Here is a 16,170-nt window from a genome sequence, read left to right on the forward strand (position 1 = left end):
CTGGTGGACCTCGAAATCCCATAATGATGGGAATTATACTCTTATTCATAGTCGACATTTGGGCGCATTACTTCCGTTTCCTTCTTAAGCCTTCTGTATGTATGGGAGTGTAAGTGTGTGTGTGTGTGGGTGTGTGGGGGAAGGAAGAAAAATGGAGAAGAAAATGAGCAACCAAATAACTGTAAATAAGCAGTGAAGGAATGTGACAACGTCCTCGGTGAGGTTGATAAGGAATTCTCGCTCGTTTTCTCGTAATTTTTTGTTTTCGGCACAATGGCAACAAATGAAAGACAAAAATGCTTGTGTAATGAAAGACTCGAGCAACATAATAAATAATGACAAGTACACCATTGCCATTGCCAGCTTCAACTCCACTTCTTTTCTTGGTCCTTCGAGGGTCCACAGCTACCCCTACCATTCTCTGAAACAACAACAAAACATTTTCTCAAGTTTCCCTCATTACTTTCGGGGTTTTCCAATGCACTTCAAGCAGAAGAATGACAATTAGAAAACGGTTTTCGTAGAGTCATCAGTGTGCATGGAGGAACTCAACAGGAAGCTTTTGTTTTCCCCCCCAAAATTATCCTATAAACATGAAAAATGAGCAGCGGCAACAGCTGGAATCCTTTTCAAAACAAACCAGCGAAAGTGAAGCCTTGAAGGGGTTTTAAACTTTTTATATATTTTATTTATTCTCTCAGGAACTCACGAATTAATAAATTAAAAATAGTTTAACAAAAAAAAGGTCAGCCAAGTACCATTAATCTTAATTTAATTACATTAATTGAATAAAAAAAAGAAAGAAAAAAATTGAGATTTAATGAAATAGTGAAGTACGCTGTACAGTTGTCACTTTAATTAAATGCCCGACAAAAAAAAAGGATAATAAATAAAAAGGCAATCTTGACAGGAAGATTAAGAGGGCTATCAGGTGCATAAAATAAATGGCATAGAGGGTGCATGATTACAATGTATTTATTGCCTCGTTATTCAATTTTACAACATAATCCTTCACAAAATCAATTTGAAATTGTTAACAAAAAGGTAAACAGAAAAACCCCTCGACCATCTAGGCCACGGAAAAGCCCTCGTTTAGCTTGTTAAATCATTTATGTTCATCACAACAAAAAGCATTTTATGAATTATTTAAAAAAAAGCCACGAAAAAAAAAATAGAAAACTAAAATAAAAACTAACTAACATAAATGTCGACATAAAAGTTGGAAAATTGTGAAAACATGAAAATGGTTTTAATGACCAAAAGGCAAACAAATCATATAGAGGGAAAACAACTATCATAAGCCGGGAAATTTATCCTTACCACCAAACACACACAAACACACATACTAAGCCACTCAACAAATCGTATATCCTGGTCAGGATACACACATGGACACTCTGAACAAACTTTTGGGTAACTCTTCATCATTGTTCCCCAACCTCCGGGCACTTTAACCGGTTCCGTTTTAATTGTTACCGCCTTCTTCCGCCTTGGAAAATGCTTTCTAAATTAATTAATAGCATTGTCTGTCTTTGGCAATTTGCCACGCCCACACCCACACCACCCTCCCTCAGACACACACACACAAACTATAAATTGAATTTTCTTATGCGTTGGCACAAAATACAAGAAAAAGACAAGAGAGTGCGAAAGAAAAATTATTTTCTTTTGAGGAGGAAAATGTTTGCAGCGCCCGTTAACCAAAGTGGAAACGAGATAGGAAACGTAAGGATACGAAAAATCGAAAGAGGCCAACTCAGCGAAGCCAAGCAACTTTTCCAAGCCAGGCCAGGCCAGGCCAGGCCGAAAATCCTTTTTTAATTAAATTTTCTGTACATTTTGCAGTTTTTAGGTTTGAACCAGAAACGAGCTCAACAGAACAGTGACAGAAGAGTCGTCGTCTCTTCTACACTCATGTGTCGCTTCAGACATGTGACGAAAAAGCTCATGTGGTTTTTCCGAGGAGTTTCCCAAAGACAAAGTTTCCTTTCCTTCAATTCTGGTGACATTCTGGCTGCCTCGAACTCCTTCTCCAACTCGTTCGTTCGCCTTTTTTGTTGTCAAGTTAATCCAATTAGTTGTTTGAGAATGTAGTTTGCACTTTGATTTCCAGCCATCTGTGTCGGTAACTGGGTGGGATACTTCCGTTCAAAATTGGCTGGCCAGAAGATGGATGAGAATTGATATTGACAATCGAATTATGGATGGGTCTTTAAAGCCATTCACACTTTAATATTTAATTACATTTTCATTAGCAGGCCTAACATCAATGAAAATATTATTTCATTGACAATGTCGAACGATGTGTCGGGTATTAAATATATGTACTATATCAGGTTGTTACTGATTAAGAGTTCATAAAAAAAACAAAAGCTTCGGTGTATTATCTCTGGTCTCTGGTTCCCGCATCTCACAATGGATCATCTCTCTCTCCGGTTCTCTGATGTCTCGATTTTTCGCCCCCTGTTTGCGGACTGTATCATCGTCCAATGGTTACAGCTTTCGCTTATCAGTTGTCAACAGCCCTAGATCCATGGGATATGCTCTACACATTCGAATCAAGAGACTATTATTTTTGTAGAAATTTCAGAGAATTATCTGACAAACAAATTTTCAAACAAATTTTCTTTTTAATAAAGCCTCTGAAAGGCTGTAAAAGGCTTTTATAAAATAAATTGTTTATATATATATATTTTATACGCACTCTCTTTATTTTGATACACTAGGGTATTACCCGTACCCATGCCACTCAATAGCTTTAGTCTTATCTGCAGCAGATGCTGTACGGGTTGGGTTACGTTCTGTTCGCCCACAGAATTTATACGAGCATGACGTGCATTTTTATGACATGGCACGCTCAAAGCTTTTTTAAAATGTTATTTAAAAATTAACCAGCAACAAAAAAAAAAAACCAGAAAAAAAGCAGGCACCGTTGGCTCCGGAGAAGAGATCCGCTTGTAATATTATGTAGCTGTCCGCAGCTCGTTTTTGTCCAGTCCTCCGGCGGTTTGCTTTATTTTTGGTTCCCAGTATCGTTTGCGGAGTCGCGGTAACTGCGTGACACTTTTCCGTCCGGTATATATATATATGGCGAGGTGGTCTCCGGAATCCGGAAGCAAAATTAATTATAAAAATATTTGTGGCTCATAATTTCATCATAATTCATTTTTTTCAACTCACATTCAGGCACCAAAAGCGGTGGCAACTACAACGTCGAGTGCAGCATCAGCAGTAGCAACATCGGCAATATCCTCCACATCTGGGACACCCCCTGGAACGGCTAGTGCTACGACATCGGCAGTGGCAGCCACTTCTGCTCCTGCGGCGTCGGAAATTGAACAACTGCAACAGGCCCTAATCGAAAAACAAACGCAGCTATACGCTTTGGAATCCGCCTGTCTGCGGGAAACTGAACGTCAGGTGGAGTTAGAGGATAGCGTGATAGCGTGGCAGGATAAATACGACCGACTGTACGAGTCGCACAAGCGTGTCCAGAAGGTTAACCAGAGTCTGGAGGACAAAATGCTTAAGCTGGTGGACCGGAATGCCGGGGAGCGGGCCCAGTTAACCAGCGATGTGGCCACTTTGAGTGTCCGTCTGGCCCAGGCCAACTTTAATATAGCCAAGTTGCAGAGGGAAATCGTGAGTAAACAATCATACATTATAGTGCTTAATAAATGGATTATGATTAGTAATTATATAGTTAGATTAGAAACTAAAATAAGAGAGGGAACAGCTAATAGTCTCACTGGAAAAGTTGGAAAATATAATTAGCGATTAGTCACACCTCCGTTTTCAATTTCTTTACTAAATAGACTTTTCAATAAACTTTTAAATACTTTAAAACTATTAATATATTTTCCCCGAAAGAGTTTAAGACGCAGTTTCTTTCAGAAAATTCACTTAGCCATTTTGGGTCTAAGCCGCCAACTTTATTCCGTTCGTTCTTTCCGTTCTTTGACAATTTCCGAAGCGCCCGAACTCGAAAACGCGGCAACCCAAACAGCTTAAAGTGGATATCCGATTTGGGAAAGTCCAAGTCCCCGCCAATATAACAGCTGCCGCAGTCGGTTAAAGTCGCAGGCTATAGCTTTTCGCCTCAAAAACCTTCGGATTTCGGTGCAGCCAACTAATTGGCCGCCAAGTTTTGAGAGGAAACACAAACACACTTAAGTCTGGAGAGGTATGGGAGGTAGTTTTTTGCTATTTTTTTCGGTGGGGTAGGTTCCACCTCCACGACTGGAACTATAAGCTTTCGGGGCTGCCAGGGTGGGGTTAAAGTCTAAACAAATGAAAGGCGGCAAAGCGTTAAAAACTCAGAGTTGCACTTCTATACTTACGAGTTACGACAACTTTACGAGTAGTCCCTTCTACTCCAGCTTTTTTTTTGTATTTTTGTGGTGCAGAATGGGGGCGAGGATGGGGGCGAAATACTAGAAAACTTTTCCAATTCAGTTTGTTTCTGCCATGCTGCGAAAATACGAATATCTGCTCACAAAAAAGTTTTCAATTAACGCAAAACAGCAGAAATGCACTTGGAGCGATTGGGGGAGGGTGGCTGGAGTGTGAGAGAAAGGCGAGAAAACTGCAAGGGAGAAAGTGGAGAAATGGAGAAAGCTATATTGAGGGGGTGGAGCAGTCCGGGCAATCGGGGCTGCGGAAGAAACCTTTTAAAGAAGGTGTCCTGCGGGTGTCCTAGGTGTTTGCGCAAAGCGATAGCCCATGTTGCAAGCAATTAGTGGACATTGGGCAGGTGGAATGCTGCACTTGGAGAAAATCTTTACCTGGTTCTAGTTAAATTCAAATAACTTTTAAGAAATAAAAGCTTCCTCATCAAAAATTGTTAAAACCATAAGGGTCTTTTGTTCTTTTCTGGCATAAGCCATAACCTGTAGCATTTGAAGTGTTTTTTTGTTTGAAGTGCAGTGTTGAGGGAGGGGGCTCACTGGAAATTGGGAAGGTGGTGCTGCTGCAACTGCTTTATTAACTTGTTTTTGCCTTTTTCGTTGCTTTCGCCGTCCTGGCTTGCTTCTGCTTTTAACCTCCGTCTCTCCGTTGTGTCGAGTGTTTGCGCAAATTAATACTTAAAAAGCATTTCCACCTTTTCAAAAGTTGCGCAGTTTCTGCTACGTTCCGCTTGACTTTGCTTTGTTTTTTGTGTCCTGTGTCCTGCCCTGTTTATGTCCTTATACTATTTTGTTTCTCAAGGAGGCGCCTGCAAGCATGCAATACTTTTTTTTAAGCCGGTTTTCGATGCAATGATGTTCTTGAGAGGCTTTGTCATGACGAGTTAAGAGGGTTCTTAATTTTTGTTGCCATTTCCAAACACTCAACAAGGCTTAATAGTTTCTTATTTAATTTTTTACTTTTTCAATAATACTCCTCTAGTTTTGTAGAGTATTTCTTCTACCACTAATTCTAAGCTTTATTTTTCGCCGTTTGTTTGCCAGCCAGTCTGTGAATTTTTGAAGAGAATGAATCAGACAGGAGGAATAGAGTGGTGTGCTGGGCGGGAAAAAAAGTGCGAGAGCTCGCAGGGAAGTAGTGGCACAACAATGTCAATAACCTTTTTGTCAGTTTTCGTTCACTACACCCATCACTCTGCACCCAGGACCAGGACCAGGACCAGGACCAGGACCAGGCCAGCTGCCGTCTGCCTTCTTGCCACTGCCACTGACTTTTCTGGCTGATAAAAAATCAGCACTTGGTCATGGACTGTCGCTGCGTCACGTGCCACATTGCGGATCTCCCGATGCCATTTACCTTCGGGCTACCAGCTATTTTTTTTACCATCTAGCAGCCCTCTCTCTCTGCTCTAGATGCTATCTGTTTTGGCCATGGTTCGTTAATCTGACAGTGGCTTTTTGCATGATAGCTCGGCGTTTCCGTTGCAAAACACTTAGTCGCCTGCTCGTCCGTCCGATGCTTCAGATACAGAGCTCCTTTGGCTCTTCTGGACCCGAAGCTGGAAGCATCCCCCTCTAGCTGTAATCCTCCCAGGGCCATCATGCCTCATTGTTGCTGGGCTGTTATTATTGTTTACCGCTCTTACGGGGAAAATGCGGGCGGAACTGTTGGGGCTTACAGAGAAAGAAATGGGCTAAGTGAGAGTTTAATATTGCTTTGGGAATAAAGATAATAAACTAATTGAATATTTAATGCCACAAGATCTTTAACATAATTCTCAACAGGGCTAGTAATTTAATATATTTTTAAACCTCTGATAATTTTTTTACTGCATTTATGAAACTTAAAAAGTGCATATTATGGTGTTACCGTTTATGCTTTTATTTCTTTACGCCCATTTGGGCGTTACTGCTTTTAGCCATCTTTATCACACTATCCCTGACTCTTTCTCTCACTACGTTCGAATATTTTAAATCGCCTGGCAGGCAGTCACCAACAACAACAAGAACAACAACAACAACAATGTGAACAACATGGTACGCCACGCCCTTCTTTTGTAATTCCCACTTGCATTAAATGCCGAGCAAATGTAAATATGCTCAGGGGCTCTGCCCGTCTCTCTCTTTGAAGCCATCATCAGCCTCTATCCCTCTCTTTCAAGCCCCATTTTAGGCTGTCCCTTTTGCACCAGTTTTGTCCCCACCGGGCCGGGCCGGGTCCGCTGCAACTGGAGCAGATAAAATGCAGCAGGAGTTCACGTGAAATGATTCCCAATTCCCCGTCTGGAGTCCTCCTCCTCGCCGCATCAGTCTCCCATCCGCTATCCTGAATCTCCTTTACCGCCTCCAGTATCCCCGTATTCCTGTATTCCCATTTTACTTATATCTCTTCAATTTTCACCCATCCCCCAACCCTTTTGGGTCCTTGTTTTCCCCGTTTGGTAATGACGCGTTTGTGGTTTGCCTTCTGGTCTGGCAGTTCTCCACCGGGTTGGAGCCTCACCGGTTCGACTCTGTTGCGGTTCTGGACCTCTGGCAAACGTGTGTGTAATTAATGTGTTCTACCTAAGACACTGAGAGAAAAGAACTACTTATAATGTCTAAGTATCTATGCTAACATATATAAGCCCCATGTTGGGCGCCAAAATAGCTACAAATCTGGTCACATTCTTATTTGTTTTTCAAAGGGAAATGGTCACATTTAAGTCTTCCATATAACCTCACTTTTCTCTCAGTGCTTCGACGCACTTCAATCCCTTCCGGACAGCAGTTCATTCCCCCTGTTGCATGCTCCATTTTGTTGTCGAACCGGACCGGTGCAACATGGCGTATAAGTGATGGTATTGTAGGCCTTGTTTATCAGCTGATAAGCAAGAACCAAGAAAGTATATTCGCCTTCGTCTGTCTCGCTCGGGGTTTTTGTGTGAGTGCGCTTAATTCCTTAAAAGTTATTTACATATTTGCCTAATGTGGCATCCCCACTAAGCACTCCAGCAGCCAGGCAGCCAGGCAGCCAGGAGGCAGGAGGCGGAAAGGAGCCATCCAGTCAGCCAGTCGGCTTAGGTGGGTGAGAGTGGTTGAGTTTGGGGACTGGGGTGGATATGGCACTTTATGTGGTTGGGTGTGTTGAGTTCGGTTTGCCAGTTTAGAATCTGGTTAGTGGGGTATGGTTGTCGGCCACTGATGAAATTGCTTTTTGGCCCCAAGAACACAATCTGTCTGTGATTTAACCGACAATAAGCAGAATCAAATAATAGAAATTCCGGCATGATTAAATTATCAAAAGCTCTAAGTGGGTCTGGAGTAGGTCTGGTAATGAGGGGAGTCACAAGTCTGGATATTTAATTACATTTTTCCCTTTAAATTAGGGTATGAGAACTAAAGAAAATCAGATTAAATGGAATACTTTGTAAGTTATTTGGAATTTTCAAAACATAACAAGTATTTATTTGATATCCATAAAAAGTATTTCTAATTAAAATCAATCAAAATATTTATTTACAAAATCCTGTATACCTTTTTATATTATTTTCATCTCCCCAAATACCAACCAGTTTAAATACAAATTGGAGCAACCTTTCAACGTACAATGTTTATTTTATAAAATGTTCAGTTTTAATTTCCCAAAGAGCAGTGAAATTTAACGCTACAGACTCGGAAAATATGCGAAAATCCGGCATTCAATCAACGGCATTCGTATACTATAAATCCCCCGTGTATATCCCCTATAATGCCCATAACTATACGGTTATCTGGGCCGGTGAATGCAAAGTAAACAAGAACAAGTCCTGAACAATTCGAATTCCTTTCATTTGCGTCCTGCTGCCCACAAAACATTTTTCCAGTTCGTTTTGCGTGTTGCCAACAGTTTCTCTTTTTCTGTTATTTTTTCAACTCTGTTTTTTAATTTCCCTGCACAAAAACAATGGAAATGGTCCGGGGTGCATGTGAAATGAACCAAAAGAACGACGGGTAGCAGTAGTAACACGACCGGAAAATATGCGGCCAAAATGCACGTAGAACGTTGGAGAATAAACCGTAAAACACCACACGGAACCGTAACCCACCGGTTGAAAGTGGGAATAGCCGAAGGACCGCCACAACACAAAAAATTGTTTCATATTACGGCAATAACAGTGCGGAAAATCAGAGTCCAGATAGGATTCCGTTTTACCATCTCGGCCCTTTGGGTCTAAACTCGCTGCGACGGCAACTGAAAAACGGTAAGCGGTCGGTAGAAATTACCAAAAAAAAAAAAAAGCACAGGTGCAAAAAAAAAGGTGAAGGTAGAAAACTGAAAAAACCGAAAAGAGGATGCCATAGACACACACTAAGTAGCCGAGGTAACTGGGCACAGGATGGGCCAAGCTATTCGGGCTATAAATGTCTATTCGGGCGAAGAAAACACAGTAACAGATCCGGCTATGGATACCCGAAAACCAAAAAGCCCAAAACGACGTGTGAGTGTTTTGCTGAAATAAAAAAATTGATGGCTATTCGCCGGCAGATGGATGGATTTGATAAACGAACAGAAACACTTGCCCAAATGGACATCAACGGACAAACTAATAGTTTCGCAGCTAGTCGGTTAAAGTGAAAATTTAATTAAAATTATAAATGCTTCTCTGAAACCATTTGCTTAAAAATATTAATTGCTTACCGGCTTAACTTTCCCCTTGGGCAAACACTCCGCCCACCTCAAAAGCTTTACCTTGAATTTCCACCACAATTTATGTTTATAATTGCCGAAATATTAGACTCATTCTGTAAATATATCCCAGGAAAAGCTCTCAAATCTCTTTAGACTACATACTTACCATCCCCCCAGTCGCCTTCTATGGCCATTTAAGTGGCAGACTGTTGCTTTGGGCCCAAATGGCGGCATTATATTCTGGGCTCTGGGCCTTTGTAACAAATCGATATTTTAAGCATTTTAATGTCTGCGACAAACGCAAAATGTTGGCGCCAAGTTCCCAGTTTTTTTGGTTTTTCTGGGCCACAGAGCCCAGGGGCCAGAGTTGAGTGTCCGTGTCCGGGTCCGGGTCCGTGTCCGTGTCCATGTTCCACGTCCCATGATTGCGGCGCCGTCTATATATGTAAGCTCGTATATAGAGAGAAATAAAAATAGGGTTAATTTCAAATAAAATAAATGGACTAAAAAGTGTTTGAAATGTTTCCCAATAATATCTTATGTTGAAAGTTCTAAACTTCCTCTAGGCTTAACTTCTCAGAACAACCATTATTTCTTACAGTGCAGCCTTAATTGAGGTTCAACCCTAACACCGACTACATGTGCACCTCATATTTTTTATGCAATTAGCCTTAATTCGCTGAATCAATCATGATAGCGGCTTTACTTTACTCTACTCAACTTTGGTCTCTCATTTATTTTTAGTGCCCGGAATTCTCATTTTAGCTCCCCGAAGCCCCCAGAGGTTCTATATTTAGTCGATTCGTCCCACCACCACCACCACCACGTGTGTGTACTATATACGTCGGGCATTAGTTTTAAGAGCAATTTAAGGTGAAGTGGGTTGGTTGATTTCGGCTTTGGAGTTAGTCGGACGGGGGGGATTTGCATGCCAAAAGCAGAAAATGCTCAAGTGGGCCGAAAGATAAATTAATGTGGCAGGTGGTGGGGAAATGTTCAAGTATACTTTACATAAATGTGGCCAATTTTAGAGCTCAAGTTGTTTGGTGAGCCTCAATAGAGAGAATGGGTAAATTAGAAGCCGATATACCTTTTGTCGATGATCTGGGGCAATCCAACTGCATTTTGTCTGGGAGCTTGTGGCTTGGAATTGAAATTCTGAAAACTAATTGGAAACAATTTAATCGAAGCACCCTTCTGGTATTACATTTTCGAATAAAACTTTCAAGTCTGCAATTATTCTGGATTGCTGGTTACAGTTTTGTTACAACTTTTACAGGAGCCCTTAGATCCTTAGATTCTCTTCCTTTCCACTTTGTAAGCTTGTCATAAAAGGACATGTGCATATTTTTTTAAGGTTTATGACAACAAAGCAAACAGATTTCACAATGAAAGCTTCACACAGCGAGGCGCTTAAATTTTTTGGGGGATATAAAATCTGTTAAGCAAACAAAATGCCAAAAATGAAAAAGGCCAATATCCATAGCTGTGACTACAAATGCATGGTGTATGGTATGTGTATGAAAAGATATATCACTATATGTGCTGCTATATCCTTTCGAATTACATGCAACTTTCATGCTGAGAGAGAGCCTGCTACAAAAATCCACCCACAAAGTCCAGCCCACATTCTCTGCACATGTGTCTGAATGTCTGAGCGGGGTTATGACCGGCTCGGGGAGTTATGCAATTTTCATTTTGAAGTTTTCCACTTCGTGCCATTTTAATGTTAAGGGTGTCAGTTGCAGTTGGACCAGTGAGGACCAGTGTGGCCTTCTGCACAAATGAGTTTTTAGTGCGGACCATTAGTTGGCAGCTTTTTAATTTTCTGGATCCCCGGCCATGGCAGCAATATAGCGATTAAAGCCAAGTGTCAACTTGTGTTTGGCCATGTTAGCACTCGTGGGAGTTAACTTGTCTGGCGCTGATTGCCCTTCAAATTGGTTTGTCAATATTTGTTGTAGGGAATAGGGTTCATTTTGAGCAGGGTAGGGTTGTATTGGCTGGATTTTTAATACAGATCAAATAAATGTACATACTCCTTTAATCCATGAGTACCGGGTATAAATATTTTCTATTAAATTCTGTAGAGCATTTTCAATATTTAATGGCCCATTAAAAGAGAGGAATACCGGGTATCATATAGTCATGGAACATAATAAATGTTTTGCAGACCTCTTGACTAATCTAAAAGCCAACTACAGATACTTGGGCTTCATATATATTTACACTCCATACCACTCCATACAAATTCTATTAAATTCTGAGGAGTCTCTAAAGTATTTAACAGTACATTTACAGAGAGGTGTAACGGGTATCATATAGTCATGGAACACAATTAGTTTTAAAAGCCAGCTACAGATCCTTGGGCTTCAAATATATTTACACTCCAATCTCTTTTAATCCATAAGTACCGAGTATTTTGCATTAAAATCCTTAGAGTCTTTTGAATATTTAACATTAAAAGAGAGAGCAGGTATCTTATACTTATTAAACACAATTAATGTTTACTAGACCTCTTGACTAATCTAAAAGCCAACTACAGATCCATGGGCTTATTGGAGCTAAGCCATTACAAACTGAAGCCCCACTCCATCCATTTGTCAAACTGAATGCGTACTATTTGCCGTAGTACCACTTTGAATGGGGGTCAGGACCCAGAGGAGGGGATTTGGCTCAGGATGCTAGTGCGAATGCGGCGGATCTATAGCCGTGTGTCTTTGCACTTGATGTATGCATATTGAATTGCCCTTAGCGGACTCTAAAAGGAAACTTCCTCGGCTGCGGCACGCAAATCAGCAATATATCATTGTGTCTGCCGCCTCTGGTGCTCCAGCTCCTGGTTGATGGTGGCCAGAGCCCTGTCTCTTTCTTGTGTCTCTGCAGCTGTCTCTGTTCTTTGTTTTACGAAGGCTAAGCGAAGGCTTAAGTGGCATGCAAAAATTTCCCACGTCACTCCGTCAGCCAGACATTCAGTCAGAAGGAGAGAGAGTGAGAGGAAAAAAAGCCAAAAGCCAAGTGCTGCATTACGGTGAAGTTTCCTTTGGGTTTTCCACTCCATACCACTCTTTTTCTCCGCAGGACCTGCCTGCTTGCTTTTTATCACTTTTGTTGTCTTTTAGTTTCTGATTAGTTTCCCTTTGGCTTCGTGAGGTTATTTATTATCTGGCGCAAAGTGTGGCAATCATTTACATAAATCAATCTTGATGGCCTCTGCCGGAAGTACACCATAGAATGTCCAACGGGCTTAAAGGTCTACTTTCTACAGGATTAAATCTGCAACTTCAATATGTTGCTATCAAGCCTGACTCTCCCATTCCTTGAATTAAAACACTATTTGTTGTTTATTTAGCATTTTGATGCCAAATCTTCTTAGCCAATTCTTTATGTCCCACTCAATGTAAGCTTCTTTTGTGAATACTTTCTTTTGCTTTTCTCTTCTTAGATTGTAAAGATATTATTTGGTTTTTATTTTGAAACCCTACTTATCCTTTATGCATTCAGAACCAACTGGGTACTGACATTGCGTATACGCCGTGTTGCACACCACGTGCGTGCTGTAAAGCATTTCTTCGGATTTCTCGCCACATCTCTGCTGTAGCCATAAAACTTTTGTGCAACTGCACCCAGATAAGGGTAGCAAGAATAAAAAATATCCAGCTTAACTTTGTTGTTTAGTGTAAAAGCTTTACAACTTGCTGTTGTTGTTAGTTCCTGGTTGTTTCGGTTTCTACTACTTTTACTTTGTGCACATTATCACTTTGGTCTCGCTTCTCTTAACCGAGGAAGGAAGGAACTTTGTTCGATCCACAACAAAATAGAAAACATAACCAAGAGCCAAAAGAAAAAAAATATATTTTATATATAATAAAACAAGAAAATAGTGAGCAAATAGTTTGCCGGGCACTTAAAGCACTTTGCCAACACATTTGAAACACCTTTGGTTGGTCTTTTAGCAACAACTGGCACCCTATTGCCTGTTTTTCCGCTTTTCCGCCCCCTCCTCTTTTTCAGGCTCGAAGAATTTTTGAGGGTGGCCCAAAGCTTGGAAGTTTTTAACCCCCAAAATGTTGAGTTTGGCCTTTTTTTTCTGGCATAGAATTTTGTGGCCAAGAGTGTGTGTGTTTGTGCTATTTTTTGGCCTTTTTTCAAGTATGCAAGTATGCTTGGAGTGGCGGCTTGGTAAATAAATAAAATTGGAATAAATATTAAATAAATAGAGCAAAGAGGCAGCAGCAATGAAAGCCAGTCAACCAAAAAGAGTTATGAATTTTTGCGTTGCCAAGCTCTTATAAGTCTCTGCACCAAAATCTAGTTAAATTTATTATTTAAATTAAATAAGGGAAAAAGTATTGAAGCCGCAACTAATGCTCATTTGTCAAACTGTTGCTCTCAGGTGCTTAACTATTCATTACAGGAAGATCAGGCTTTTCTACCTTTTCATTTGATTTATGGGCCTGGCCCGGAACCGAACCAGCTACCTCGCATTCATCAATTTGGCCAAGTTATTCACACACGTCTCGTGGAATGCCTTTCAGGGACAAACACTCGGCACTAATTGCAACTGCTTAGCGTTGCTTTAGCCGCACATTTTCCATCTCCATTTTGTGGGTTTTCCACCCACATTTTCCACAGCCGTAGAGTTTCCTGTATTGTTTATCCTGCCACGCATTTTCTCGCTTTTTTTTACTGTTGTTGTACTTGTTGGGTCCAACACGCAAATAAATTTTCCTTTCCTGTGCAAGTCTCGCTTCTGGAGTGATGAAAAAAAATAAAAGAAAACCACAACAAATCACAGAGCACAGAGAGAAAATTAATAGAGCCTTTTAAATATTCTTCAAAAAGTATGAATTCTATGGCTATTAACTCCTTTTAATTTAATATTTTTTCTCTATTTTCTATTTATTTTTATTATATTTTTTCTTGTATATTTTTTTTATTTTTTTCAGTGCAAATCAAAACAATTCTCTTCCTGAAACATGTGCCCGTATAAATGTAACAATGCGGATACTTAATCCCTTGCTCTCCTCGGCATTTGTAATTACAGTGATTCCTTTCCTTTTTTTATGTGCCATCTCTTTCCACTGGCATATGCCTGTCTCTTTCTCTTGGCCCCGGCAATTGTTGTAAATCATAATTTTTTTGTTGTTGTTGATGCCTTCAATCCTGCCGAGGTTGCATGGTTTTTGACATTTGGCGCCAACTGGCTGCATGATTCATCGAGATATGTTTTCCCAGGCTTTTCCTCCCGCCATTTTTCCACTTTTCCGCTTTCCCACTTGCCCCGTCATGTTATTTTCAACACATATCGCACGTTCCGCTTACGCAATGTCGACGGCCTCTGGTATGGTTTTTCCATTTCTTTTTATTAAATTGTTTTTTTTTATTTTTTTGATTTTTTATTGAAACGCATTTTTATGGAAAATCTGTTTTTTATCGATCCATCAATTTAATTTTGATGTGATTGGTTCTTTTGTTTGTTTAAAGGGTAGCGGGGGCACTGAACGTTTATTACTTTCTTTTATTTATTATTTAAATATTTTTTTAGATTTTATAGTTAATTCTAAATAGAAACATTTAGGTTAAGGATAGAGTTAAGGATACTGCCAATCACAAAATTCGTATAAATTAAGCAATTAGTTTCATGGCCAGAAACTTGGTCATCCCCCAGTCGTGGCCATTATTATCCTTTTTCTCTCTCCTCCATCTACCTTAACTGATTTTCTTATGTGTGTGGTGTGTGTGTGTGTGTAGAGAGTCCTGCCATCCTGGAGGTCCTGATGTCCTTGCTGCGGCTGCTGCTTTATAGGCCAGCTGTCAGCTATGCTCGTCTTCGTTCTGCTGCTGTGCCTGTCATGCAAATATATTGTCCTTTTTAATTAAAACACAAGCCTCAAATTAATGAACACAAACACACGCATGCACTCTTTCTGTATAATTTTCTTGACCTGAAACCGAAATAAGTTTTTGCCTTCTCGACTTTTTTTTTGGGTGCCTGAGGCCCCCTAATGAAGTCATTGGGTTGATGATGTTACAATATTTGGATTTTAGATTGAAAGATTTGATGGCCTTTGGGCCTGCTGCTGATTTTCATGATGATTTTCCACATTTTTCACTCACAATTTCGCCTTTTCTTGCCATATATACGATATATATATTTTTCACATATGCGATGTGGCAGACACACTTCGACCCATATAAGATGTGGTTCCCTTACCCCATTTCTCGCATGTTTGATGTGTAATTTTGCAGTCGCTCATTAAAAATAATTACATCTTTTGGTAAGAAAAGTAAAAATGAAAAAAAGAGTGAAAAGGAAACACAAGCCCACAAAGAAAATAAAAGAAGGCCGAGAAGAAAAGGCAGCAAGAAGCTAACAGGTGCGGAAGTTCTGGTTTCCCACTTTCCCACTTTCTGGCGGTCCATTGTGCTTCTTTAAAGCATCATTGATTTTATTTTATATTTCAAGCAATCCATAAACAAATACGTTTTTGTTGTGCTTAGATTTTCTCAATGCCATTGCATTGTTTGGTTTTTTATTGTTTGCTTTCTGTGGCCAGGACTCTGATAAAAATGTCTCCACTCACATAAATTCGAATAAATCAGCCAACTCACACACAAGGACACCCAAAGATTAGCTTCATCTTGGCGAGAGGCGAGAGGGGTGGTTGGACTTCCTTCAAAGCCCAGAAGCTGAAAAACTTTCGCACTTCTGACCAAGACTGGATCTTGGACTTTTAAATCCAAGCAGCATAAGACATAAAAACACAAAATATAAATGCAAACACTAACGCGCACCGAGTTCAAATATAAAGTATATACTATATATATATTTATGGCCATTTTCATGATTGACCGACTCGAATGTGTGTGCCTCTCTGTTTGGATAAGGATATGCGATGTGGATATAGCGAGGGTGGCCAACAATATAATGTACGACCATGTCCTTCTGTCATTCAGACTGTGCGTGATGAATAAATGATGCGGCCCATACAAGTTCCAATGATTTTGCTTTAGTTTCAGGGGCGGAAAAGGTACATTAACTTTGTGAATGGGAATGTGAAAAGTTCGATTGGCAAAGCGGGTTTAACCATTGATATATGTCTCTGGGTT

General features: G+C 40.2%; 1 protein-coding gene and 1 long non-coding RNA gene across 4 annotated transcripts in view; one reads left to right on the forward strand and one right to left on the reverse strand.

Moving 5' to 3' along the window:
* LOC6506846 (ras guanine nucleotide exchange factor Y) overlaps positions 1-16,170 on the forward strand; it is a 37,769-nt gene that overhangs the window by 8,630 nt on the left and 12,969 nt on the right. For both annotated transcript variants that reach the window (XM_014909433.3, XM_014909436.3), the window contains exon 2: positions 3,187-3,642. In XM_014909433.3, coding sequence (XP_014764919.1) covers positions 3,187-3,642 — 456 coding nt within the window. The remainder of the gene's footprint in view (positions 1-3,186; positions 3,643-16,170) is intronic.
* On the reverse strand, positions 1,757-2,917 carry LOC116655765. Of its 2 annotated transcripts, XR_006507098.1 has the most exons (3): positions 2,705-2,917; positions 2,245-2,650; positions 1,757-2,158 (listed from the first exon to the last, which is right to left on the reverse strand). It is a non-coding gene; the product is annotated as an uncharacterized LOC116655765 (long non-coding RNA). The 2 variants fall into 2 exon arrangements; XR_004310811.2 differs by having other exon boundaries at positions 2,245-2,917.

This window comes from Drosophila ananassae, chromosome 2R (assembly GCF_017639315.1).
Source record: "Drosophila ananassae strain 14024-0371.13 chromosome 2R, ASM1763931v2, whole genome shotgun sequence".
Classification (NCBI taxonomy): domain Eukaryota; kingdom Metazoa; phylum Arthropoda; class Insecta; order Diptera; family Drosophilidae; genus Drosophila; species Drosophila ananassae.